Source organism: Caloenas nicobarica, chromosome 10 (assembly GCF_036013445.1).
Source record: "Caloenas nicobarica isolate bCalNic1 chromosome 10, bCalNic1.hap1, whole genome shotgun sequence".
NCBI classification, from domain to species: domain Eukaryota; kingdom Metazoa; phylum Chordata; class Aves; order Columbiformes; family Columbidae; genus Caloenas; species Caloenas nicobarica.
In genome coordinates, this window is record NC_088254.1 from 3,579,662 (window position 1) to 3,606,485 (window position 26,824).

Genomic DNA, 26,824 nt, shown 5'->3' on the forward strand with positions numbered 1-26,824 from the left:
TGCTGGCACCATCTAGTGGGGGTAGGACCCCCCAATACAGCGGGAAATGGCCCCTTGTGTCATATCTTGGTGGCCCAGGGTCCTGCTTTGGGACAGATGGCCTCTGGCCACCCCCTTCCTGCAGCCTCTCTGGGGATGCTGAACCCCTGTGGGGATGCGGGTTGGTACCCTATGTGTCCTTAATCTCCCCCTTAAGGGTTATGGGGGTGACAGCCCCTGCCTGTCCCCTCTGCCACCACATCCTGGTGGCATCTCATGCTCTGGCGAGTTGGAGGGGGTCCAGGACCCCCATCTTTGAACAAAACGTATCGGGAACCCCCCCATCATCCCTCCATCCCCGCTGGGGTGGGGGTAACCCTGTCCCTGCTGCATGTATCCCCCCCCCTATATCACACCAAGTCCTCCCCCAAAAATCCTGGCTGTGCTCAGGGCTGGGGCGATGCGGAGGGGAGTGACCCCCGGCCGGCCCCCCGTGTGCTTGTCCCCACTCAGGACAGGCGGCCGTGGGGCTGTGGGAGGAGGAGGTTTAGGCCAGGCTCTCCTTCCTGGCCAGCGCCACACTGCCTATTACATCAACTCTGGTATTTCCAGTCCCTGCGGGGAGAAGGGAGGAGCGCGGGCAGGAGCAAGGGAAAGCAAAGAAATATTGGGGGATGCAAGGAACTGCGGGGTCCCACGGGGGAAATTTAGCCCCTCCGAGAAGGCTCGGTGCTGGGATGCCCTGTGGTCGGGCTGGTTTTGGCCCCGGCGTCCTCCTGGCTCTGTCCTCGGTGTTTGGGCTGGGAGTGAAAGCGGCAGGAGGGGGGTTGAAAAAGGGGAAAAGGAAAAATCTACACGTGGAAAGCACAACGTCCCTACGGCCGGGACTTAAAGCAACAGAAAAGTGCCGGGTGGCACAAGGACAGCTCCAGGGACAAGGCGGGTGGCAGGGGGTGGGGTGCCCGCTCCTGCTTTTGGGGTGTGCCTCAGTTTCCCCAGGGTGGAAAACAAAAGGAAGGATGCTGAGATGTTTTTCCCAGCCTCATTTCTGCCCCGAGATGTCCCTGTGGATGCCAGACTGGGGTTGGGGAGCTGTTAAAATGCATGGGGGGGGCGTTCAGGGGGTCCCCAGGAAAGAAGAGATGGTGAGGCCCTGGTGCTCTGTTTGCACAGACCTTTCATTCAGTGATGTGGAGGAGCGATCCAGGGCCATGGCCCCGGTGCCGTGGTGGATTTGGGGTTTGCAGGGGCTGGATCCAGCTGGCAGCAGGGTTGGGGGACCCCCCGGATTCACTTCTCAGGTTTTCTCTTTTAGTTTATTATTTCCAGCCCTGGCTTACCAACCAGTCTCTGGTTTTATTCCTCACTGGGGCTTGTTAAGATTTTGTGCAGGATCCGGCCTCACTTGAGCTATAATACCAAGGGGAAAAAACCCCAAATCATCACAGAGAGGTAAACTTGGGGGAAAGCTTCAGGGTTTTTTTGGCAGCTTCCCCTCTGAGACCTACCAAGAGCTTTTGTGAGGGAGTCAAGGTGCTTGTCCAGGCCCTCACCCTTGCATCAGGGCTCCGCGTGGGACAGTCACTACCGGGAATCTGGGTCCCTTTTTGGGGGAAAACAGGGTCCTTCCTTCCCAGCAGCGGCGCAGGATCGCATCGCGTTGGCCCATCAAATGCTTTCTGCAAGCCCAACCCCTATTTCGAGGCCATTGTATAACACTGAAACACACGGAATTCAACCCGAATATTGAAGCTGTGCATGCGCTGGGGCTAAGAAAAAAAAAACCAAACGTGTAAAAAGCAGAAGTTTTAGATTTTTTGTTGTTGGTGGTTGTTTTTGTTTGGGGTTTTTCGTTGGTTTGGGGTTTTTTTTGTTTGATTGTTTCTTTTTATTTTTTTCTTGTTTTGTTTTTTGGGTTTTTTTTGTCGGTTTGGGTTTTTTTGTTTGTTTCAGGTTTTGGGGGGGGGGGTTGGTTTTGGTTTTTTTGTTCATTTGTTTTGTGGGGTTTTGGGGGGTTGTTTTGTTTGGGTTTTTTTGTCGGTTTGGTGTTTTTTTGTTTGGGGGTTTTTTTGTTTGTTTGGGTTTTTTTGTCAGTTTGGGGTTTTTTTTTGTTTGTTTCAGGTTTTGGGGGGGGTTGTTTTGTTTTGTTTGTTTGTTTCGTGGGGGGGGTGGGTTTTTTTGTTTGGGTTTTTTGTCAGTTTGGGGGTTTTTTTGTTTGGGTTTTTTTGTCGGTTTGGGGTTTTTTTTGTTTGTTTCAGGTTTTGGGGGGGGGGGTGTTTTGTTTGTTTGTTTCGGGAGGGGTGGGGGTTTTTTGTTTGTTTTTTGTTTGTTTGGGGTTTTTTTGTTTGTTTGGGGTTTTTTTGTTTGTTTGGGGTTTTTTTGTTTGTTTGGGGGTTTTTTGTTTGTTTGGGGTTTTTTGTTTGTTTGGGGGTTTTTGTCGGTTTGGGGGTTTTTTTGTTTGGGGTTTTTTTGTCGGTTTGGGTTTTTTTTGTTTGTTTCGGGTTTTTTGTTTTGTTTGTTTTTGCTTGGGGTTTTTTGTTCGTTTGTGGTTTGGTTTTTTTGTCGGTTTGTTTTTTGTTTGTTTGGGTTTTTTTCTTCTTTTTTTTTTTTTTTTTTTTTTTAAATCCAGAGCGGATGGATTTTGCAGCACCCTCAGCCCCTCCTCCCGGCTGCTGGGGGGCAGGATCGGTGCTGGAGGCGGTTCTTAGGACCCGGCGGCGCCGCTTCCACCCCCCCCCCCCCGCCCGGCCCCGCTTCCCTCCCGCCGCCGCCGCCGGGGAGCGCGGCCGCTCCGCCCGCCCCGGGAGCCGCCGCACCGGGGCTGGGGAGACGGGATGGCCCGGCGGGGAGCGTGGGGGCTGTGGGCAGCGCTGGGCTGCGGGCTGTGCCTGCTGGCGGGCGGGCAGGAGCCGGCGGGCGGCGGGCAGCCCTGGAGGCAGCTGATCCAGTGGGAGAACAACGGCCGCGTTTATAGTTTGCTCAACACCGGCGCTGAGTACGTCCCGGCGGGGCAGGAGAGACCCGGAGGGAACCGGTTGATGTTGGCGGGAGCGGTGACCGGAGGAACGGGGAGCGTCCGGCGGCAGGCGGCGGCGGTACCGCCGCGCCCGGGTTCCGAGACGGTGCGGGGACAAACGCGACATCCCTTCGGCTTCGGGCAGGTGCCCGAAAACTGGCGGGAGGGACCGGTGGGCGACAGTAGCGCTTCGCAACGGGTACGGCCCGCCGGCCGCTCCCGCCAACCTTCCTCCTCGTCCTCAGCCTCGTCCTTCGCCTACGCCGCCGTCGGGCAGCCCGCGTACCCCCAGTTCCCCTTCGCCCCCCAGTACGAGCCCTACGAGGCACCCCGGGGGTACGATGAGACGTACGCCTATTACCGCAGCACCGGCACCGGCGGGGCGGCCGTGGCGGCGGCGGCGGCGGGTGCCAGCGTGGTGTACCCCTTCCAACCCCGCGCCCGCTACGAGGACTACGGGGAGGAGCAGAGCCCCTATAGAGCCCAAGGTTACTACCCGGCGGCCGAACGCCCCTACGTGCCCGCCGCCCCCCAGCCGGTTGATGGGCTGGACCGTCGCTACTCCCATAGTTTGTATCACGACACGGGGGCTTCGCCGGAGCAGAACGGCCCGGACACGTACGCCAACCAGCAACCCGGCATCGCATCGACCGATAACCTGCAAGCTCCCGCCGGGACGGGGTACAGGGGCCAGTACCCCCCCTATGAGCCACAACCGCCTTTTCGGGCGCTGGAGCCTTACGCGGTTCCTCGCCCCGAGCCCTACCTGCCTGCCAGGAGCCCCGAAATGCCGCAAGCCGTCCCCGATAACCAAGCCCGGGTCAGCGTGGGCAGCGTCTACAGGCCCAGCCATGGCGGACGGGGTGAGTCTGAGGGGCATCCTGGCGCGGGTGGCAGCTCCCGTGGGGGTGGGACAGTGCCCTGGGTGCTTTGCTACCCAGGAGGAAGGGCATCCCTAAGAGCAGAGTCCTCTGCACCAGTGTCTGGTGCCAAGGATGCTGCCCTGGTGCTATGGGGACAAATGTGGCCAAGGGGCCACCAAGGAGTTGTTGGAGACACTGTATTTTGCGAATGATGGTGGTGGTGGTGAAAAGCGAGGAGGAAAGGGAAGTGGTGCAAAGGAGCAAGTCCCGGTGGAGTCTGGGCTCAGGATGGGTCTGTGCTGTGGGACTGAGGGGGATGCTGTGCTCATGGGGCGGGTCTGCGCCGTGTCCTGGGGCATCCTGGCCCTGTGCCCTGCGCCGGGACACGCTCGGTTCACGGGTGGATCCGATCGCCCCCATCACCCCCCTGTGCCAGCCGCATCGGGGCCGCGGCAGGGGACCAAGGTCGCAGCAGGGCCACCGTCATTTCATGTCCTACTGACCCCGATCCTGATGAAATCTTGTGGCTTTTGGCTGAGGCTTGCCAAGAGTGGTTTGTTTTTTTTTTGCTCCCTGGTGAAATTGGAAGCAAGGCTGGAGGATGTGAGGAGCAGCAGCCTGGGGGATCTGTTCCCTGCCTGTCCCTTGGGAAACCCATCTCAGCTGGAGCCTCTGACCCGTCTGACCCCAGAACCCATCCAGCCCCATCCCTGGTTTCTGAGAAAATCCCGTCCCAGAGGGTTCGTGCTGGGGGAAGCATTTGTCCCACCCCTGCCTCGTTGCGTGCGAGCGAGTAAACACAGCGAGAGCAGCCGGGCTGGGTCAGCCCGAGGTCTGGCCGGCCTTGCTGATGTGTGGGAAAGAGCTCGGGGACAGGAGTTGTGTGGAGAGGATCTTCATCCGGATCTCTGCCCGCCTCGCCAGGAGCAACCGCTCCTGCCGGGCGAGGGATGAAGGGATGAGGGATGAAGGGATGAGGGATACGGAATGCAGGGGTGAGGGATGAAAGGATGAGGGATGCGGGGGTGAGGGACGAAAGGATAAGGGATGCAAGAATGAGGGATGCAGAGGCTAGGTATGCAGGGTTAAGGGATGAGGGATGCAGGGATGAGGGATGCTGGCAGTCCCACGTTTCTGGGGACGGCTGCCCTGCAGGTGACCCAAGGTGACAGAGGGAAATGGGAAGATGCCTGCCAAGCTTATCTCATCCCTTTGGCAAAGGCTGTGTCCTTCGAGGATCCCTGGAAGCTGGGCCAGGAGGTGATGCTGCCCATGGCTCTGCCAGGGGAATCAGGGTGCCCGCGGGTGGGTGGACAACCCTTGTTGGCCAACGAGCCCATCAGCGGGACATCCACCCCTTGGTAGAGGAGGCCTCAGCCTCCTTCTTCGCATTTTTCCTTCATAAATCTAAAAAAGGGAATAAAGTTCATCCGAACCCAGGGAGGTGGCTCTCTGAGGCCTCTGTCACCTCCCTGGGGGTCACAACCTCCTTCCCCCCAAGCTTGTCACCTGCTGGGCCACCCTTCAGGCAGGTTTCTTAATTGAGCACAACACTTTCTAAAGCCAAATCAGAGGTTAATTATGCGTCTAAACTCTTTAAGAGCCTTCTAATCCCGCCCGGCTCCGTCAGGAATGTGCGGCATTCCCGGCCCCTCGCTGGGGCATCTGGGGGGTTAATTAAGCAATTAGATCCCCACCGGCTTTTACAGGAGCTTTACTGGGGCTTGCGTGAGCGTCGTGAGTCGTCCACCTCCCTCCATCCAAAGCAGCTGGTGAAAATATCTTGGAAGATGAGAGTTGAAATGGTTTTTAGCCCTAAATCTGTAGGTAGCCAGGCCACGGTGGAGGTTTTGGAAATCTCATGGGGTGATGGGGACTTTGGTACCGACTTGAGTCGTGGTGGCACCTGAGGATGCTGTCACCCATGGATGGGCCAGGAGATGACGATCTTGCCAGGAAAGTCTCTCTTTTGTGGGTTTGGGTTGAGTTTTGTTGCTCTCTTCAGGCGCTTAACAAGCAGCCGGGGGTCCCGAGCAGATCCAGCGAGGCTGGGATGGGATGGAGGCATGCGGGAGGAGGGATGCTGCGGGATGCGGGGGGTGAAGGGCTGAATCTCAGTCACTTGGGGCTGTCCCCAATGTCCCCGCTGCTCACAGCCACCCACTTGGCCTGTCCCTGAAGCAGCCGCCTCCTGGGAAAACCGTCGGAGCCGAGGTTTTTTCGGCTAAGCCCCGCACACCTGCACAAACAGCGCGGCGGGGAGCGAGCCTGCCTTTTTTTTATTATTCGAATTTTCACGGTGAAGAAGGAGGAAATCTTCTCTGGCAGCTCCCTGGGGCAGGCTGAGGGGCGGAGGAGGAAAAACAAACATTTTCTTGCTGTGGTTGTCCCTTTTCAGAGGCGATACCGGGGTGGAAGGGGCTGCCAGACCCCTGGCTTGAAGGAGGTGGGAAAGTGCTGGCTCAGCAAAAAGGAGCAGGATTTGGCTAGCCCCGGATGGGGACAGTTTAGTGTCCTGCTGGGACAAGGGGACATTTGGAGGGTGGTGAGGCTGGATCCTGCCATCCTATTAACCCCAACGGTGCCGGCGCTTGAGATTTGACCCTTCGCTGCCGGGTTCTGAGCTGAAAATCAGGCGTAAGACCCTACAATAACAACGGGGCCGTGCAGGGCGAGCTCCGTCATAGGGGGAAAAATAAACCTCCCCGTTGGTAAAGGGGTCAGGTTTCTCTCTGGAACGTCCAAGAATTTATTATAAACAACAGTGGGGAGGAAAAGCTGTTTTATAAATGATGACAAATGTTCCTCTCGCAACACGCCGGGGGCCCAGGGGCTTTTCTCTGTTGCTTTTTTAATTATTAATTTTTTTGAGGATTGGGGGAAAGTCTTTCCAAGCTTTTCCCCCCTGGTGTGCATGGCCCCCCCTGGGTATTACATCAGCAGCGATGACCAAGCGAGCCGGGCAGGAAACGAGCTCCAACGGAGTGACGTGATCCCTCGAGGGAAGGCAGGCCCAGAAACAAGAAGGCATTGTTCTTTTTGCCCACGGAAAAAAAAAAAAAAAAAATTAAAAAAGGGAAAATAAGGCTAAAAAAATAGGAGGGGAAAAAGGAAATGTGCTGGGAACTGTCTGGGTATAAAGGGAGGAGTTGGTGTGGAGCCCCTTGGTCCCTTGAAAGGAGGTGAGGGATGAGGATGAGGGACGGGGATGAAGATGAGGATAGGGATGGGAATGAGGACGAGGATGGGGATGAAAATGAAAATGAAGTTGTGGATGAAGGATGGAGATGAGAATTGAGATGGGAACAAGGGTGGGGATGGGGATGAAGGATGGAGACGAGAATTGAGATGGGAACAAGGGTGGGGATGGGGATGAAAATGGGGATGAAGACAGGGTTGTAGACGAGGATGAGGATGGGGATGAAGGATACAGATGGGGATGAGGATGAGCGGTGAGGATAGGGGCGAAGATGAGGATGGTTATGAGAATGAGGATGACAATAAGGATGGGAATGAGGGTGAGGATAGGGATGGGGATGGAGGTGGGAATGAGGATGGGGATAAGGATGAAGATGACGATGGAGATGGGGATATAGACGAGGATAACGCTGGGAATGAAGATGAGGATGAGGACAGGCTGGCGAGCTTGCAGGAACGAAAGCTCCCAAGCAGAGGTTGTTGCAGAGCAAGGCTTGACTTTGCAGAGGGAAACTGAGGCACGGAGTGCCTGGGGAGCATCCCCCCACCCCGGGACAGATGTGAGGATGCTCTCCGGCTTGGAGGAGCCTTTGGGAAGGGGAGGTGTGCGAGGGCGTTGCTGGGGTGGGAGCTCGGGCTGCAGCTGGGCTCTGTAATGCTTTTGGAAAGCGAGGCAGCCCCCGCCCGGCCCTGCAGCTGGCTAGGTTTGGGGTGAAAACCAGGAAACAGGGCAGGAAATAGGAACCCCTGTTTTCGGGCTGTTGTGTCACCCCCTGGTCGCTGGCAGCTGGAGGGGTGGGAGCTGGGGGGGCTCAGGGGGACCCCAGTAACCCCTGGCAGGGTGGGTGGGCACGGCCGGGTGGAATCGCTTCCCGGAGGGTTGAGCAATCGGGCTGGAGGAAAACGGGAGGTTGGGGTTTGCCAGCAGGAGCTGGGGGGGAAGGGGAGGGGAAGGGAGGATTTTCCATCTGCAGCAGAAAATTAAAACAACGTGGCGGTGACCAAAGCAAACCTTCCCCACGAGGTCAGGGCTGGCTGCCTCCAGCCTGGGGCCAGTGTCCCCAAGCCAGACCCTGTCCCCAGGTCCTGTCCCCAAGCCCTCAGGGCTGTCCCCCATCCTCCCGGCAGGTCTCCCCGACTTGGTGCCGGACCCCAACTATGTGCAAGCGTCCACCTACGTGCAGCGAGCTCACCTGTACTCGCTGCGCTGCGCCGCCGAGGAGAAGTGCCTGGCCAGGTAGGGACAGCCACGACGGGGGGGACATGGGGACACGGGGGGACAGAAGGGGGTCCTGGGGAGATGGGGACAGAGAGGGAGAAAGGGGGGTCCTGGGTCAAGGGGGTGCGTTGGGGGGGAACAGAGGATGTTCTGGTGGGAGGAGGAGGAGGATGGAGGAGAGGGGAAGGGAAGGGGAAAGGGAAGAGAAGTGGGGGAGGAGGAGAAGGATGGAGGAGAAAAGGGAAGAGGAAAGGGAAGAAAAGGAAAGGAGGAGGAGGATGGAGGAGAAAAGGGAAGAGGAAAGGGAAGAAAAGGGAAGGAGGAGAAGGATGGAGGAGAAAAGGGAAGAGGAAAGGGAAGAAAAGGGAAGGAGGAGAAGGATGGAGGAGAAAAGGGAAGAGGAAAGGGAAGAAAAGGGAAGCAGGAGGAGGATGGAGGAGAAAAGGGAAGAGGAAAGGGAAGAAAAGGGAAGGAGGAGAAGGATGGAGGAGAAAAGGGAAGAGGAAAGGGAAGAAAAGGGAAGCAGGAGGAGGATGGAGGAGAAAAGGGAAGAGGAAAGGGAAGAAAAGGGAAGGAGGAGAAGGATGGAGGAGAAAAGGGAAGAGGAAAGGGAAGAAAAGGGAAGGAGGAGAAGGATGGAGGAGAAAAGGGAAGAGGAAAGGGAAGAAAAGGGAAGGAGGAGAAGGAAAGGGGAAAGGGAAGAAGGAAGGGGAAGAAGGATGAAGGAGAGGAGGGAGAAAGGAGAGGAGAAGGGAAGAGGAAAAGAAAGGGAAAATGAAAAGGAAAAGGAAAAAAAGGGAAGGTGTCTGTCAGGTGCTGCAAGGCAGGGGACCTTTCATCCTCTCCTTTCCCCCGGAGGAACCTCTCCCTGCAGACACTCGCTGGGGATTTTCCTCCCGGGGGTGCCAGAGCTGACCCCTGTGCCTGGGGGGCTCCTGTCCCTCGGGGCTGGGTCTGAGGGCAGGGGGGGACATTGGCCTTGACTGTCCTCGGTGTCCCCAGCACGGCCTACACCGCCGAAACCACCGACTACGACGTGCGGGTGCTCCTGCGGTTCCCCCAGCGGGTGAAGAACCAGGGCACAGCCGACTTTCTGCCCAGCCGGCCCCGGCACAGCTGGGAGTGGCACAGCTGTCACCAGTGAGTGTCCCCATGTCCCCCCCACCAGCCCTCCCTTTCACGACGGTTGTTAAGGCTTTTTTAATGGCATTTCCCCCTTTTTTGTGGCTTTGCTTTGAGGTCCTTGGGGAGGGTATCACCTCATTTCACATCTATGTCCCTAAAGCCACCAAGCTGTTGCAATTAATGTCCCCAAGGACGGAGCTGGCAAGCTGGGGTAGACCCAGGATTGATGGGGAGCCCCCAAAATCACACCTGGGAAGGGGACGGTGCCGTTTGGAGGGGTCACCCTGACTGTGTCCCCCCCAGGCACTATCACAGCATGGACGAGTTCAGCCACTACGACCTGCTGGATGCCACCACGGGGAGGAAGGTGGCCGAGGGACACAAAGCCAGCTTCTGCCTGGAGGACACCACCTGCGATTTCGGCAACCTGAAGCGTTACGCCTGCACGGCCCACACCCAGGTGGCTTTTTGGGGGATGCTCGAAGGGCTCGGTGGGGTTCGCCCCCCCTCAAACACACCCTGAACCCCCTTTTTCTCCCCACAGGGCTTGAGCCCGGGCTGCTACGACACCTACAACGCCGACATCGACTGCCAGTGGATCGATATCACGGATGTGCAGCCGGGGAATTACGTCTTAAAGGTGGTGGGGGAGCTTTTTAGGGGCAAACTTGACCAATTTGGGGGTGGGTTTGGGATCTCAATTGTCAGTTTTGGGCTCACGCACCTTTTTCGGTGCTGTCCCTTTGACTTAGGCGCTGTTTGTCCCCCCTCTTACTAATTTTTTGGGGTGGTTTTGCTTCCCTTTCCCTCGTTTTTAGGTTCAAGTGAACCCCAAATACATCGTCCTGGAGTCGGACTTCACCAACAACGTGGTGAGGTGCAACATCCACTACACTGGGCGCTACGTCTCCACGACAAACTGCAAGATTTCCCAGTAAGGAGCCGTCCATCTGTCTTTCTCTGTCCTTCGCCTGGCAAAACAAAACAAAAAAACCAGAGATGGGGGGCGGACCTGAGCTGTTTAGTTCCTTTTTTCCTCCCTTTCACCCGGGTTTTCTCCGTGAGCATCCAAAAAAAAAAAAAGCTGGATTTGGCCAGCGGTGGAGCTGGGGTTTGGTGTCTGGCTCCCTTTGGGGTATTTATATTGAATTCCCTTGTTATTCCAGGGAGAACGAAGCTGAGTTTCAAAAGAAACTCTGCCCCCCCTCCACCTTTGAGTTAATGGTTTGAAATGTCTTCTTAAGAATCCCCAAATTTCTTAAGAATTCCCCAAATCCTGGGATTTCTTCTTTTTTTGTCTTCTTTCAGATCTTGATGGGAGCAGGGCCAGAGGGACGTCACCTGCCCCAGCCTCTGTCCCCCCTCTCGAGAAAGTGCCTGAGCTGGTTCCTCTGTCCCACCGGAGACCCCATCAGCAGCTCCTCAAGAGCCCCCCCCCCCCAAAAAAAAACCCCAAACATTTCTTCACGTTAAAAGGCGAGGAAGCGAGAATGACTCTTTGAAATATTTTTTTATACTTAACTTTTCTTTAACCTTTGTTTTTTGTGTTTTTATTTTTTTTTTTCCAATTTCCTGAGGGAAACTGATGCTGAGTTTTAGCTGGAATAAAGACAGGGGGGCGTAAATACTGTATAAATGATGTAAATTGCATATTAGCAATAGAGAGCTCTGTATTAACCCCTTCTGCATTTTTGGGGGGGGTGGGGTGTCTCCGGTGATGCCACCTCCCCAGGAGGGAAGAAGACAGCCCAAATTTGGAGGTGCTGCCCTGGCAGGGATGTTCAACCGCTCTTCTTAAGGAGGCTGCTACGCCGGGATGCTCCAGTTATTTTTGGGACCAAAGGTGCTGGAAATCCTGTCGCCTTAACGGGGGGTTCGCTCCGTCTGTGCAGCTTTTGAAAACGGGGAGGAGGTCTGGGAGCCCTTTGAGATGACTGGAAGTCTTGTTTTACTGTTGTTGTTATTATTAATATTATTATTTTCACGAGCTTTACAACCAGAAATCATTAAAACACTTTGCTTTGGAGGGGTTCAGCGTTTAACTGAGGCTACGCTGCCACCGCGCCAGCCCACCGAGGGATGTCCCGGGGCCACCAAGGGGATGGGGAGCCCTCCCGGGAGGGGACCTGGGGGAAACCCGGAGGTTTTTTCACGTTGTCCTTCAATCCGCGGTGCTGGGGAGCAAAGGGCACAGCGCAGAAGGGCCGCCCGGGCCCTGGGGCGGGGGGTTCCGGGGACAAGCGGCGTGGGGACCGGGAAGGAGCCGGTCCGGGGCCGGGTCCCTGGTGCCGCCGTCCCGCCCGGAGGGGCTGGGGGGCCCGGGGGCTGTTCATAAGGTCGCATTGGGGATGGCAACCCCCCGGTGTGACAGGGGGAGGGGGAGCGCACCCACTCGCAGTCCCGGGCCCGGGTTGGGGGTAAAAAGTGCTTATGAACTGGGGGCACCTCCCACAGCGAGGAGCCAGCCTCGGGCTTTATTACACAGAATTTATTATTACATATGACGTTTAGGGTAATGTAATAAAAACTAATTATGTAACTGAATATAATAATAAAACTGTTATTATTTAAGCTGCAGCCCGGCCGCGCCCCGACCCCCCCGCCCCCCAGCCCACCCGCCCCTCACCGCCCCCGAAAGCCCCCGGACCCGCTCGGCCGCCGCTGCCCGACCCAAGCGGGGAGCAGCCGGCGGGACGGGGCCCCGCTACCCCGCCGGGCACGGACCGCAGCGGCTCCACCGCCCGCCAATCCCGGCCCGGGACAGCGCTCGGCCCCACCAATCCCGGTCCGCCGCTGCCCCCGCCCATCTGCGCTCCACCCAATCCCTGCTCTCTCTGCTAGGCCCAATCCGGTCACCGGCCCTCACCATCCCGTCTCCAATCCACCCAATCCCGGCCCGTCCTTTCAATCCGGTCACGCCCCGCTCCCCGGTCCCCCGCCCCGCTCTCCCTGCGGACTCTATCCCACCGCCGCTCCGGTCACGGGGAGCCCCATTCGGCCCTTTCTTCCTACTCCGGCCCAGGCGGTCTCGGCGGCGCGGGGTCGCTGGGACATCCGGTGCTTCCCGGCTCTAGGGGCTGGAACGGGAACCCGGGAGCGGCCTCGCTGCGGAACCCCACCCGCCCGCCATCCCCTGGCTACGACAGCGGGGCCGGGTCCCCTGTTGCTCTGCAGAGCGGCGGGATCGGGGCCTCCGGGGAACGAGAGCGGCGGGACCGGAGAGCCGGGCGGCAGTCGGGCCGGATTGAAAGAGCAAGCCGGGATTGGTCCGCTCGGAGAGGGTGGGGCGGGGCCGGATTGAAAGAGCAAGCCGGGATTGGTCCGCTCGGAGAGGGTGGGGCGGGGCCGGATTGAAAGAGCGGGTCGGGATTGGGCCGAGGGAAGGTGGGCGGGGCGCGCCTGAGCGGGCCGGGATTGGCGGGGCCGCCCGCAGTCTCAAGCGGGGATTGGCCAGCCGCGGAGCGCGGGTGATCCGGGCCGAGAGCGCGGGAGCGGGTCCTTTAGGGCCAGGGGACTGTCCCCGGTGTCACCCGCGCAGAGTCAGCGGGACAACCCTGGAACTGAGCACCAGGGAGGGCTGAATCCCACGTGAGGATGTGGGGGACCCCCCCCGGGAGCCGGGGGGCTCCAGCACCCCCATGGCCACATGGATGGGCGGTCCCTTGCTGGCAGGACACCCAGCCCAGGCATGTCCCCAAGGTGCCATCACAGAGGCAGCAGCATGGACACAGTTTATCGTTCCCAGGCTTTATTCAGCTCTCACCCCACATTCATGCCGAGCCACGGGCGCACCTCCTGCGCCCCACACCAACAGCCAGCACTGCCCCGGCCAGCCCCACACCGGCCACCACGCAGATCAGCGCTGTCCCCACGCTGGGCACTGCCGTCACCCTGCCTGCAAAACCAAGGGGAGCTGTTAGCACTCGTCACCGGGGCCATGTCATGAGGCCACAGTCAGCAGGGACTCACCCTGACCTCCCTCCTGCCGCTCTCCTACGGTGCCCGGGTCCCTTGAGAGGAGCACAGGGCCAATGACCACGTCAGCTTCAGCCTCTTTCCCTGGGGAGGAAGGAGCAATGAGGCTCATGCAAGCCCGAGGTGTCCCCTCCGTCCCCGCGGGGACCTTACCGTTGGCATCGTGGCGGCGGAAGCGGCGGCTGGGCCATCGCTCCATGGGGTTGAGCCTCCGGGAAAGAGCGGGGGACTCGCAGTTGCCCGTCTCGCAGCAGCTGCAGATGTCCCGGGTGCCTTCCACGGGTGCCCATCTAGAACAGAGTGGGAGCATTTTCACCATAGACCCCCCCGCTGGCACCCACGGAGCAGTCGTCACCTCCAAGTCTCGGTCTGTGATGCATCCCCACGCCACGCTGGGGCTGCAGGATGCTGCTGAGGACCTGCCCCATCCTGGTACAGCGGTTACTCACGTGTTTCTGGCTTTGTTGAAAGAGCAAGCCTTGTTCAGGGGGTCTGGGGCTTGGTCTGCTGGGGTCACCTTCAGGTGGCAGGTGATGTAGATCTGTGGGGAGCGCAGGAGAGATGGGGACACGCTTGTAGGGGACACTGGCTTGGTTCGGGGCTGGCGCAGGGGACACACAGCCTTACCAGGTTCCTGACATCCCCCGTGAACCTGAACACATCAATCTTGAAACGCAGGATGTCCTCCCGGGGCCGGGGGGTGACGAAGGCAGAGCTGGTGTCATCTGACCTTCCATCAACCAGGCACCTGGGGTGGGACAGGGCGGAGGATCAGCATCCAGGTTAGTCCCAAGTGCCGCCACCATCGGGTCCCCGGGGCTCACCCGTTGAAGTCGATGATGGCGTAGTGGGGTGAGGAATCGGTGCCGGGGCTCAGGGCGGCCACGCAGCTGTCCACGAACAACCGCAGCGGCACGTGGCTCTCGGCGCCCACCTCCGCTTGGATGTTGAGGACGTCACCCAGCTGGAAACCGGTGAAGGGTCTCTCGGCGCTCCAGTCCTCTGCAAGGCAGCAGTGGGGTGATGCTCCAGCCGTCCCCGAGCTCCCGTGGGACCAGAGCCCAAAAGCAGGAATTCGCCATGGAGTGAGTTGGCTTTCCTAGTGGGTTGCTGGGTCCCTGAGCTCCTCCACATTGGGAAAAAGGTGGAAAAACCCCCACTGGCGGGTCGGGAAGGTTCCCACCTACCGTTCATGAGGCGCAGGGAGAACATCAGCCTCTCCTCCGCCGACAGTGTGGAGCTGAAGGGAGCCCAGGTGGGGCGGATGGCGTTGCTGCTCACGTTCTCCCTCCTGGGCAAAGATCACTGGGCATCACGACCCAGCCCTGTGCTGGTCCCCAGGGACCAGGCTGGAGGGTACTGTGGCCGGGGAGCCCTTACCGGGGGTAGTGGCACTCGATGGGGATGATGGCGGGGTTGCTGCGGATGATGACGGGGTTGCTGGCAGGGCTGGGGTCATAGTTGAGGAGCGTGCGGTAGATGAGGGAATTGGGTGTGATCTGGGCAGAAAAGAGTTGAGAAGCCAGCGGTAAGGCGACCCCCACCTCCCACCACCACCAAGCCACATAACTGTCCTATCCCAACTGGGAAATGCTGGGGAAACCCGAAGAAAGGGGGAAAAAGCCGGGGAAATGGGAATGGAGAAGGAGCCTGCTCTATTCTCAGCATGTTAAACTTCTTAATGGGCCAAAACAGGAGCAAAACGGGGCTGACGTGGGGGCTTTGCACCATCGGTGTGCCTCCAGCTGAAAGGGCAAAGCATTTTTGGGGAAAAAACCTCTGGTTTGGGGGAAATACCTGCCTGTCCTTCCCCTAGGATGTTCCTCGGTGGTGCTGTGTGTATACGGCACAGGAGCCTGGAGCTGCTCTGGGAGGGGATCCCGGGGCTGAGGAAGCACCGAGGGGGAGAAGCTCTTACCTGCACGATGCTGCCGCACTCGTGGAGGCCAGCGGTGAAGGTGACGGTGTTTTGGGCAGGGTTGAGCGAGGAATGCTTGCACGCCGCCGGCCCCAGCGTCAGGTCGGCCGGGTTGGCCAGGCGGCCGGTGCCGAAGAGGTCCCTGTGCACCGTCACCACCAGCTGAGCCTCCTGGCACTGCACCCACACCGGGCGATTGGCCGAGACGGCGCGAGATTGAGGATCCTCCGCCCAAGACCAGGCGTGGGGGTCTGCCTGTGCCCCCCAGGAGAAATCCCAGGGCGGGTAAGCAGCCACCTCGCCCGCCGCCCAGCAGAGAAGAGCGAGGATCAAGCTGCTTTCGGGTCCCATCCCTCTGTCTTCCAGCAAACCCCGGCACAGAGAGCCAGGGCTGCTCCTCCAGCCTTTATATCCTTTATGTCCGCCCCTGGGCGCCCGTTTGGGGACCAATGGCACCCAAAGGCCAGCCCTCGGGGTGCGGGAGAGGGGAGGCACGACCTAGGCATTTCCGGGGTGCCGGGACCCCCTGTTCCCGGGCGAGGGAAAAAACATCCTCGTCAGCCTCTTTGGGGAAGTTGTTTAGAAAACTCGGCAGAAGCCGGAGCCGAGGAGACGGGTACAAAGTGGCTTGTTTAGGTTCTAAGGTGATAAGGGGCTTTTCAAGGCTGCCGGGGAGGTGACAGGAGTGGGGAGAGTGGGTGGGTGACCCCAGGCCCGGCTCTTCCCGTCCCCTCCGTGGGGACCAGCCCTCCCTGGTGCCACCGCCCGCCCCGGGACTTTGGTTTTCTGTTCGGATGCTGGTGCGCTGCGGGGGGCTGGGAGCCCCCGTGCTCCCAACTCCAGCCCAAACCGGGGCTCTCAGCGTCCCGCAGCTCCTCTGCGGGGATGTTCGGTCACCGCTGAGCCGCTGATGGAGCCTCGTCACCACTGACACGAGCGCGGCCGTTCTCAGCCGGGGCCCAACAACCCCTGCATCATCCTTGGCACTGAGGTCGTCAGCTGCAGAGCCGCAACTTTGCTTTTTCAATCTCTGCTTTCTTCCACGTCTTTGGCTTGTGTTTGTTTTGTTGCCTTCGAGGAACCGGGCTTGGGGATCCCAGTTTGGATCCTACCCGCCATGAGCGGGGCTGGGCATTGCCCGGCTCCCCAGCTCCTCACAGCTGGAGAACAGGGAAAACTGCTTAAAAACGAACCCTCTGTGTTTTCAAGCCTCATTATTAGAGTTTCTGTCCCTTCTTTTGAGTGTCTTCACCTCTTTTTCCCTGCCAGGGCTCTGCCAGCATCCCATTGGCTCCATCTGAGGGGTGCATCATTTCGTAGCCCAGACCCCTCTCTGTCTTTCGGGATGTCCCTGGCAATCCTTAGGGACAGTAGAAAGCCTCTGTTTTGGATGTTTGAGCCCGAGCTGCTAAGCCATTTCTGGGAAAATGAAAAGAAACAGAAAGTTTTGGGGGCAGATGTCAGCCAGCCCACTCTTAGCAGAAATCCCAGCGGATTTGGAACTGAGACTGGCTTGTGCCTGACTTGTCATCCCCAAAACCCACCCTGTGTGAAGTTTGCCCTTCCCCCGGGAGCTGATGCCCCATCTCCGCTGCTGTCAGTGTGCCCAGGACTTCTCCTTCGTGTTTCAAATACCTTGAGGCTGGCGCTTGCGTAGAAATGCCAGGGATTCCAGCGGGCTGAGCCCCGTGCGTCAGGGAGATAAGGGCAGTGGGTGATGCTGAATCAGTAAATAAGCGGTTGCGAGAGCATCACCACTCAGCCGCGTCCTTGGCTCCAAGGACCCTTGGAGACGCCCCATTTCACCCCATCACATCCTGGAGAGACGCAGATCAGGGGCCAGCTCCGGCGTCGGGTCCTGGGTCTCTGGGTACCACGACTTGATCCCAGCAAGGACAATAAATCCCTTGGACGGGTCACCTTGTTTTACGCAGCTTAAATTAGGAGAGGTGAATCCCAGATGGAGAAACGTGCCCAGGGTCAGAGGAAAGGAGGCGTTTTTCTATGAAAAAGGGGATTTCTGCTCCCAGGTTAGCCCTTGTGAGGACCAACTGCCCTGCTTTTATTCCAAGCACGATATTGGCAATGGACCAGCACAACTGGGAAAGAGCAGGAACTCATTTTTTTGAAGGAGGCAGAGAGCAGAAAGTCCCAGGGCACCAGACGATGAAAAAACCCAGTGGTTTTCCCCCATTGTGTAAAGGAGACTTTAAAGCGCGTCTCATTTTTTTCCTTATAACATCAAGTTTTAAATCAAAAATCTCTCATCGGACAGCAAAGTCCATCTCAGCAAACCAGAGAGAAAGTCCCTGCTCAGAGCACACGTGCCAAGGGACGGTCAGGCCGCCGAACATCTAGAGAAGATGCTGATCAAGAGGGAATCAGTTCTGTGAAGATTTAACACGTGTCAGCAGCCACGACTTGTGCTCTGGGAGGTTCAGGTTGGCTGAGGAAATATTTCTTCTCCAGGAGCAGCCAAACCGAGAGCAAGGGAAGGGATACGACAGCGGTTTAGGTGACCCAAAGTCTCAAGTCCAGCTTGAGACATCTGGCTGAGGGTGTCCGGGGTGCCAGAAGCACATACAAATACACGCCAGCTCGTGCAAGACACCGCTTTCCTCTGTCCTCCGTGACCAGGAGAGCTGCCCCAGCTCCCCTGGAGCAGGCGAAGAGATTGCAGAAATCCTCCTGCCCCTGCAAAACCAGCCCTGGCTCCTCACAGGTCTGTTTTCCCCCAGCCCAGCATCCCAAAATGTCCAGTTCCCACCGTTGCCCGAAGCGAGAGCCTCTCCCAGCTCGTGGAGAGGTCTTGGGTTTGGGGCAGGAACATCTTGCCGTTACAGAAAAGCCCAAATTTCACAGCAATGGTCGGGAAAAAAAAAAAAAAAAAAATATATATATATATATATATATAAAACAAATGTGACTCAGGCCCTTTTCAGGAGGCGGGAGGTGGGGGCAGAAATTCCAACCCCTGCCCCAAGGACTGTTTATCCATTGCAGCCAAGGCTCGTTCCATCCAACTACGTGTAAACAGTCCTTGGGGCAGGGACGGGAATTCCTGCCTGGTTGTGCTCCTTTCCATGGCCAGCAAAGCTGGATTTCTCCTTTCCTCCGCCAACAAAGCTGGTTTTTCTCTCCCAGAAGCAGCTTTGGGCTGGAGGACAGTGCTCCAAGTTCCATTAAACCCTTGGCTGGCTGAGTAAAGAGTTCCCAGCACGGAGCTGACCCAAGGAGCTCCACCGAAAGGTAAAAATGTTTTGAGGCTAAAGCACAACTTCTAGAGACAAGAAAACCAAGGGAGGCTTCTCCACTCCCCCCACCGAGCCTCGCACAGTCCTTCCAATCTTTTTAATTTATTTTATTTTATTTTTATTGGATGGAATGTAAAAGTTGAAAGCAGTGGCTTAGAGAGGGTTGCTGGGGTTCTGGCAGGCAGAGCTCCTCCAAACAGCAAGGATCGCCACGACCAAACCAGGAGCAAATGCGGCCACTTCCAATATTGTCCACAAGTGACCTGCACCGAGGAAGGAGAAGTGAGGAGGTGGTTATGGCCCTTGAATGGGGACATTTGCCCACATCATGGTAAAATTTGAACACGGTTGTGTTGATACATCTTTTCAGCATTGATGATAAAATTTCTTACTTACCAATCCAGTCTGAAAATTGAGTATATAACGGTTACATTTTGCTTTGGGTATTATGCAGGGACGGAAGCACTTTAACCAATTTCTTTAGTTCCAAGCCATTCTAGTTCCAATAAAAGTTCTTTTATCCTTACTGAAACACTTTTTCTTCTTTCCGGCTCCCTAATCTAATTTACCAGGTACAGAGGTGAAGGCTCATTATCTATTGTTTTTTGAAAGTATAAAAAGAAGGGTGACAGAAACCAAGATGCCAACTTGGAAGCCACATCGGGTTATCAGATGCAAGCAGTAAACAAGACTCTGTTATCAAAAAATTCTGCCTTTTCCTACAAGATAATAAAATAACTGCACACATAATGTACTTATACTACAGAAGGCAGGCGTACACTGAGAATAGTTATTGCCCTTTCTACGTAGGAGAGCTTTGCATACATATTATCGTCTTAAACTGCCATCAAGTTAGAACTTTCTCAGCTGGTCTCCAATAGCAGGACACAATCAGTGCTGGACGTTCTTTACTTTTGTGTGCAATTATGCATGAGAAGCATCACGCCAGGAATTCAGACGTGATTCCAGTCTTGCTCAGATGCCTGAGCAACAGGAAAATGTCAAGTTAAAAGGAATGTGTGCACAATGTAACGATGGCGAAAACAAACAGGAGGGCAAAATAAAAATAATTAAGCGCTTGATGCTAAGATGGAATATTCAAAGGACGAGCATACTCGGTTAAAAAAGTCTCGATTAAAGCAACCGAGCACAATCCTTTAATCGCCACCACTGTTTCCCAAGATCAACATCCTCTTTCACTTTACTACAAACTGCCCCCAAAATCCCCCGGTTATCCCAGCAGCCAACGGCACCGCCCCTCCAAAACTGGCATTTTTCGGGACAGTTCCACGATTTTCGGGGCTGTGGTGGGGAAAGAAGACGAGTCAGAGCAGCCCCCCCGGGGCGGTACCGGCTGCGCTGATGGAGCAACGAGCCGCAGCTGGGGGGGGTGGGCAGGGACGCTCGGGGGGGCGGATCCTAAACACTTCTAGGGGGGGCTGCTGGGAGGTTATGGTGCCTATCGGGGGTAATTGGGAGCTCGTTTGGGGTTCGCTGCTGCTTACGGGGAGCGACTGGGCTCCTACTGGGAGTCACTGGGAGCGGGGGTTCCCCCCAGGTGGGCGCTGGCTGAAGCCCCCCCTGGTTTGGGGATGTCCCTGGGGGGGGTTCCCCGGGTTTAGCGCCATCCCGTGCTGGGGCTTGGAGGCTCAGCGCACTCCGGGGCTTGGAGTTGAAATGTATTTTGCTTTATTTGCAGGTATTTGGGGTTCCCTCGGGCTGCGGGGAGTTCGGGGTGGGGGGCGAGATGCCGAGCTGGAGTTGGATTTATTTTTGTTCCTCTGTTTTCTCCGCGGTTTCAGGTGGAGCGGCTCCTGCTTCCCCCCACCCCGTGTGGTTGCGTGTCCCCCATGGGCGGTAGTGGGGGGGTCTGGGGTGCCCTTTGGGAGGGGGCCGGGGTCCCTTGGGCTTTAGGGGCGGCTGCAGTCCATCCCCCCCAACCCCAGTGAGCGCTGGGCTTTGGTCTGGGGGCTGTTGTCCGTCCCTTTTTGGGGGGTGCTGTCCCTTTTTGGGGGGTGCTGTCCCTTTTTGGGGGGTGCCGCCCCGCTGCAGTTAAAAGGAACATATGCACAACGTAATGATGCTGGTAACAAACAGGAGGGCAAAATGAAAATAACGAAGGGCTGGGCTTTGGTCTGGGGGGGTGTTTATTTTTTTCGCAAACCGCTTAAGGGTTTGCCCCCCTTTTTTGGGGGGTTTGCCGCCACTTTGCTTGGTGGTTTTTGGGGGGGTTTGCCTCCCTTTTATGGGGTTTTCTGCCCCCTTTTTTTGGGGGGTGCCGCCCTTGGCTTTGGGATGTCGCTGCACTTAGAAGGAACATACGCACAATGACATGATTTTGATCACAAACAGGAGGGCAAAATGAAAATAACTAAGGGCTGGGCTTTGCTCTGGGAGGTGTTCGGTTTAGTTTCTTGTTTGTTGTTGCAGGTGCCGGCAGAAGCAGCTGCTGAAGAGGAGGGAGCCCTGGTGTGAGGGTTAGTGGGGGGCAGCTGGAGCCGGGGGTGTCCCCGTTGTGCCCCCGTTGTCCCCTAAGGGGAGCTGCAGTGCCAGCCATCCCCTAGTGAGGGTGTGGGGGGTTTTGGGGTCTGATTTTGTTCTTGTGCAGGTGGCTGGAGAGGCAGGAGCACTGGGGTGAGTGGTGGGTGGGCTTTTTCCCCTTTTTGCAGGATTGGTGCCTGTTGAGGGTTTCCCTAGTTGTCCCCCAAGGGGAGAGGTGGTTTGCAGTCTAGGGCTGGGCTTTTCTTTGTAGTGTCGGTTTATTTTTTTTGCCAGCCCTTTTTTGGGGAGTTTGCCACCGCTTTGGCGTTTGCTGCTTTTTTGGGGGGGTTTTCAGCCCTTTTTGGGGGTGCCCCCCTTGGCTTTGGGGGGGGTTACTGCAGCTAAAAGGAACATATGCAGAATATAATGATGGCGAAAACAAACAGCCGGGCAACATGAAAATAACTAAAGGCTGGGCTTTGGGCTTTTTTTGAGATGTTTGGTGGTTTTGGAGGTTGGGTGCCTGTTTGGGAGTCACCTGCTTGTCTCCCTGGGTGGGGGGGCTGGAGTGCAGGGCCCCCTTAGTTGAGGGCTGGGCTGTGTTTAGTGTTTAAATTTGGTTTTATTTGCAGGTGGTGGGACCTGCTGATGCTGGAGCCCCTGGGGAAAGTGTGATTGGGTTTGGCTGTTTGGAATGGTTCCTGGATGCAGGAGCTGAAGAGGCTGGTGCTCTTGGTGAATATTTGGTCTCTTTATTTTTTATTGTGTTTAACTTTCTTTCTTTAATTTTTTTTCTTAACTATTTTTTTCCGTTCTTGCAGGTGTCTGGACGAGGAAGAGGAAAAACACAAAGGACAAGGAGGCATGTGGTGAGTGACTATTTTCAGGTTCCTGGAGGTTGGTGCCCTTGGTGAGCGTTTTGGTCTTTGTATTTCTGGTGGGTTTGGTTTTTTTGTTTGTTTTGTGTGTGTGTGGTGTTTGTGGGGTTTTTTTTAAGGTGTGTATTGGTTTTTTTTTTATTTTTAAGGTGTGTTTTTGGTGGTGGTTTTTTTTTAAGGTGTGTGGGCTTTTTTGTTTGTTTAAGGTGGTTTTTCTTTTACAGGTACCTGGATGAAGAAGAGGACCAATAACAGGAGGAAGAAGGAGCCCTGGGGCATGGGGGGGGTTTTTTTGGTTGTTGTTTAGGGTGCTAGAAGACTGGCCAAAACATATCTCGAAGAGATTATTTTTCTTTTAGGTGGGGGGTGGGTTTCATGCTGTGAGTGGGGGTCTGGGGGGGCCCCTTATGATTGGGACCACTGGGTGGGGGTAAGAACAAAGCGGGGCCTTGGCACTGGGGGGCTCCTGCCTCCCTGGGAGGGGGGGCTCTTCTAGCTGGCCCCCAGTGCCAGGCAGGGGGAATGGGGCAGCACTGAGAAGATCTGCTGCCCCCCCTCACCTCGGGGGTGTCGAAGATCCGCCGGACCCACGGGACGTCGGTTCTGTGAGAACGCACCCGGGGAAGCGCATCCTTGTGGACAAAAGCTGTGGGGAGAGAAAGGGGTGCTGGGGGTGAGGGTCAGTGATGTTTAGGGTGCTCTGTGGTGACGTTTTTGCCGCTTTTGTCCCCATTTTTATCTCTGGCCTCTGGCTGGAGGCGGCTCCAGCTCCTGAGCGCTTGGTGACTCTGCTCGAGGACTCTGATCCTGAGCTGCTGAGGTCGGTCAGAGAACCACAGAGTCATTTGGGTGCAAAAGACCTCTAAGATCATAGAGCCCACCTGTTGCTCTAGCGTTATCATCAATATCGCTGCGTGGGCACCGGCACAATGAGCCTGAATTTAGTTCATACTCCATCACATCTAAAAAGAACTTTTTCCAAAAGGGGTGAATCCATCTTTACGCTTCCCTACACCTTGTATGTTTACACTCACACTCCTTAAATAAGAGAGAACTTGTCCCATTCAACTAAACAGACATGTTGAGACTGAATTTAGTTCATCTTCTATTACATCTAAAAAAGTTTAAAAGGAACTTTTCCAAGTTGGGTGAATCAATCTTTACACTTCCCTACAACTTGCATTTTCACACTCACTTGTTGAATAGGACAAGTTATCCTTTTTATTTGACTAAACCGAATTTAGTTCATGCTTGATTACATCTAAAATAAAGGAACTCTTTCCAATTTGCGTAAGTCCATCTTTATGCTTCCTATGCCATGTATGTTTACACTCACATTTGTTAAATAAAAAGGGTAGCTTGTCCCATTCAGCTAAACAGAAGGCAAAAAATATTTTCAGCATAATTAATTACCTCAAAAAAGTAACAAATCTCTGGGCTGCCTTGACTTTTTTTTTATAACGCCATTTGGAACAGGAAAGCTGCTTGTTCGAGAGAATAAAACATACAAAAGATAAGTGACAGCTGAAAGCCATTTTTTTCCTCAGAAAAGCAAGTTTCTGCTAATTGGAACCTGGTTTGGGTAATTCCTGCAACCTGGACTTGTGCTGCTCTCCTGCTCTGTGGCCCTGGTCAGGCTCTGCTTAAGCTGGAGCTGAGACCAAACCCCTGTGTCACAGACTTAATGTCACAAACACTAATGCTATGGGGAACCCAGGGTTAAGAGCATTTCTTTAGCACTTAACATTGCTTGGAACTACCCGCTCCCCTTCAAGCATTTTATTATTGGGGTCCCTCTCTTGAGGTGCAGCCCCTGCCAGCCCAGCACAAGAGATGGGTCAAGTCCAGCCCCAACAAGGATTGTTACAGCCCAAACACAGACCTGTCCCCGTGCCCTGTTTAGCACAAGTCCTGTGCTGGGGGGGGGCAGGTGACAGCAGCCATGAGCTGCCACCTGTGGCTGTACCTGCACAGGGCGCATTTTACACTGAGCAGAGCCCTGTGTTTGGGGGACGTGGGGAAGCTGAGGAAGCCTGAGCACTACAAAGGAGGAAAAGTGAATTATTACCAGCAGTTCTGAGACTTAACACCATGTGAGGTGCCTCTCCTGACTTTACCTCCCCACTTCTGTGCTGCCCTGGGCAGTTTGAATTCCAGCATCGATAACCTCTAAGGGAATTTCTCCCTTCCCCAGCACAAACACCAGCGCCAGGCTGTGGATAAGCACCAAGTCCATGTGCAGGAAACAGATCAAAACCCAGAGAAACTTCCAAGGGCAAAATAACATTTGCCCCAAGCTGAGCAAAGCACTCGCCTCCTTTGGGGCTACGTTAGTTAATTAATGCTGCCAAGAGCTTAACAACCAAGGCAGAGCGCAGAGTGGAGTGGAATAAAGTGGAATGATGCCCGAAGGCTCTCCCGAGGTGTCCCCTGAGGACTTGGTGACACTGGAACTGCTAATGCCCCCACCTCCTCTTAAAACCCTGCCTGCTCTCAGCAAGAGCTGAGCCTTGATGACACCATCTCTGTCACTGTCACCATCACCCCAGTCCCCCGAGAGCACCGACGCTCCCCAGGGGAGGGGAATAAAAGCGATTTGTCGCACTTTTTAGGCCAAAACTAAAGCTAAGAGGAATAAAAGCACTAAACCGAGGCTCCTACCCAGCACCGAGAGCAGCTTCTCCGAAGGACTCCGAGACCACCGAGGTTTTCAAGGCATGGCCTGATCCGTCCCTCTCCAAACACCCCGTAAACACGCAGCCCGCTGCTCAGAGACACCGGTTCTCACACCGTGCCCAAAACAACTCCCCGAGGCGGCTGCAGCCCCCATCTCCTGCTCCACTCACAACGAGTCCCCCTGGCAGCCCGGGACATTCAGAGACGCTGCAAACACCGGCAGCGGCGAAAAAAAGCGACAGAAACCAGCCCACAACTGCGCCTGACCCGATTTGCCCATCCACTTAATGGCATCGAGGGGTATTTAATAGCGCCTGGAGCTCACAGCAGCGCTGGCCTCACCGCAAACCAACTTCTCTAAGCTCGCTGCACCAAAAAAATCCGCCCTGTGTGGACACCCACATCATCCTTATCTCACAACTGCAGACACCAGAGCTCTGCGAGCCGCCCACCGGTGCCAGCCACCCCGAGGTGCCTGGGCCCAAACTCGCCCCCCGCGCCCGCGATGGCCGGAGGAGGCTCAGCCGTCCCCTCCGCGGGGATCCGGGAGCAGCAACCCGGGCCCGAGCGCTCACCGTGTCTGCGCCGGTGCTGCTGCTGCTGCTCCGGGGGGGGCTGTGGGTTGGTGGGAGCCAGGAGAAGGCTGGTCTGCACCCCGACGGGTCTGAGATCGCTTTGGTTGGAAGAGACCCTCAAGATCATCGAGTCCGACCATAACGCAGCTCTGGCACTGCCCCATGTGCCCCATGTCCCTGAGAACCTCATGTCCGTCTGTCCAACCCCTCCAGGGATGGTGACTCCACCGCTGCCCTGGGCAGCCTGTTCCAATGCCCCACAGCCCTTTGGGGAAGAAATTGTTCCCCAGATCCAACCTCCACCTCCCCTGGCGCTGTGGATTTGATCCCTTTCAGGCCCAGGAAAAACAAGGCTCTGGCCTTAACAGCAGCTCACCCAGGGCAGCAGGGATGGGTGTGGGGGGGTCCCGCACCCCCTTCCCAATCTGCTGCTTGGCCTGCGCCACCCAGACCTCCCAGAACCCCCTAAACACCCTCAGAGAACCCCAAAGTCCCCCCAGCCCTACAGACACACTTCTTGGCGGAGGAAAACAGGAGGTCGACTTCAATTCACTCTCATCACCCAGGTTGTCTCCTGGGGGACAGATTTTCACCTTTGGGTACCTAAAGACACAGGGGGACGATCCAGGTGCAACTATTGGGGTGTAAAACCCCCCAGGGGACTGAACCCCAGAAGCTGCTGGTTGCTGGGGGGGGGGTCACAACGAGCTTGGCTCCCACAGCACAGCAGGGCCCAAAGGGAGGAGAACAGGAGAACACCTACCTCTGGGGGCAAGAGAGGAACCAAACCTGCCCCCAGCACCCACTGCAGCAAAGCCAGACGGGATTTGAACCCCCAACTCCCAGGGGAGCCCTCACTCTGCTCCCACCCCCCAGAACCAGGAGAGAGCTGAGCTCGGGAGGGGATGGAGGGGATGGAGGGGATGGAGGGGATGGAGGGGATGGAGGGGATGGAGGGGATGGAGGGGATGGAGGGGATGGAGGGGATGGAGGGGATGGAGGGGATGGAGGGGATGGAGGGGATGGAGGGGATCCCCACAGCGCCTGTGCTGCCACGGGGAGGGGCAGGAAATTAAACCCCTGCTAACGAAGCACTGATAATGAGCAGGTGCGAGGGCAGCTCAGGCAAAGCCAGGGCAGGAGGGAGAGGAACAGGTGACATCAGCCCCATACGGCCCCCGAGAGAAAAGAGAGAAAAGAGAGAAAAAAAAAAAAGCCCTGAGGCCTCTGCAAAATGGCAGGATGGCAAAAGGCCGAACTAAAGAAGCTCCTGTTTTCAAGCTAAATCCAAACAATGACCATGCTAGCTACAAAGAAAAAAAGGTTTCTAAATGAATGAAGAAAATTAACTCGGTTTCAGCCAAACCAGCACATTCCAGCCCTCATTCCATGCCAGTCACAGCATGCTTAGGGCTTATCAATACACTGATTACTACTGCTATATATATATGTACATATATACACGTATATACCACTCATCATTCCCTTAGTCCACGGGCCATCCTTTTGAAATGTTCGTCTAGTTTATGACTTTTAAACTTCATTTATCGCAACGGTCCCCCAGGGCAGGGCATCTGGTGCAGCTCGTGCCCACGGTTTGTGGGTTAACCACGGCGACTTCGAGGGAGTTGAACACTGTCAGCGGGGCACATAGTTTTACTCGATAA

The 26,824-nt window shown here is 56.2% G+C and overlaps 2 protein-coding genes across 4 annotated transcripts; one reads left to right on the forward strand and one right to left on the reverse strand.

Annotated features, from left to right (window-relative positions):
* The first annotated feature begins 2,736 nt into the window (after positions 1 to 2,736).
* Positions 2,737 to 11,483, forward strand: LOXL1 (lysyl oxidase like 1). 2 transcript variants are annotated; one of them, XM_065642023.1, is made up of 7 exons: positions 2,737 to 3,858; positions 8,185 to 8,293; positions 9,278 to 9,415; positions 9,704 to 9,860; positions 9,945 to 10,040; positions 10,219 to 10,334; positions 10,709 to 11,480. In XM_065642023.1, exons 1-7 carry the CDS (start codon positions 2,814 to 2,816, stop codon positions 10,713 to 10,715), a joined length of 1,668 nt encoding a protein of 555 aa, XP_065498095.1. In that variant the 5' UTR covers positions 2,737 to 2,813; the 3' UTR covers positions 10,716 to 11,480. The 2 variants fall into 2 exon arrangements, with proteins under 2 accessions (XP_065498095.1, XP_065498096.1); XM_065642024.1 differs by lacking the exon at positions 2,737 to 3,858 and adding an exon at positions 4,821 to 4,853 and having other exon boundaries at positions 10,709 to 11,483.
* A 1,687-nt stretch (positions 11,484 to 13,170) lies between these two features.
* Positions 13,171 to 15,644, reverse strand: LOC135992464 (zona pellucida sperm-binding protein 3-like). 2 transcript variants are annotated; one of them, XM_065641642.1, is made up of 9 exons: positions 15,294 to 15,644; positions 14,756 to 14,874; positions 14,563 to 14,666; positions 14,200 to 14,377; positions 14,003 to 14,123; positions 13,825 to 13,916; positions 13,529 to 13,665; positions 13,370 to 13,459; positions 13,171 to 13,295 (listed from the first exon to the last, which is right to left on the reverse strand). In XM_065641642.1, the coding sequence occupies exons 1-9, from the start codon at positions 15,642 to 15,644 to the stop codon at positions 13,171 to 13,173; spliced, it is 1,317 nt and encodes a 438-aa protein (XP_065497714.1). The 2 variants fall into 2 exon arrangements, with proteins under 2 accessions (XP_065497714.1, XP_065497715.1); XM_065641643.1 differs by having other exon boundaries at positions 13,171 to 13,291; positions 13,366 to 13,459.
* Between the last annotated feature and the right edge of the window lie 11,180 nt (positions 15,645 to 26,824).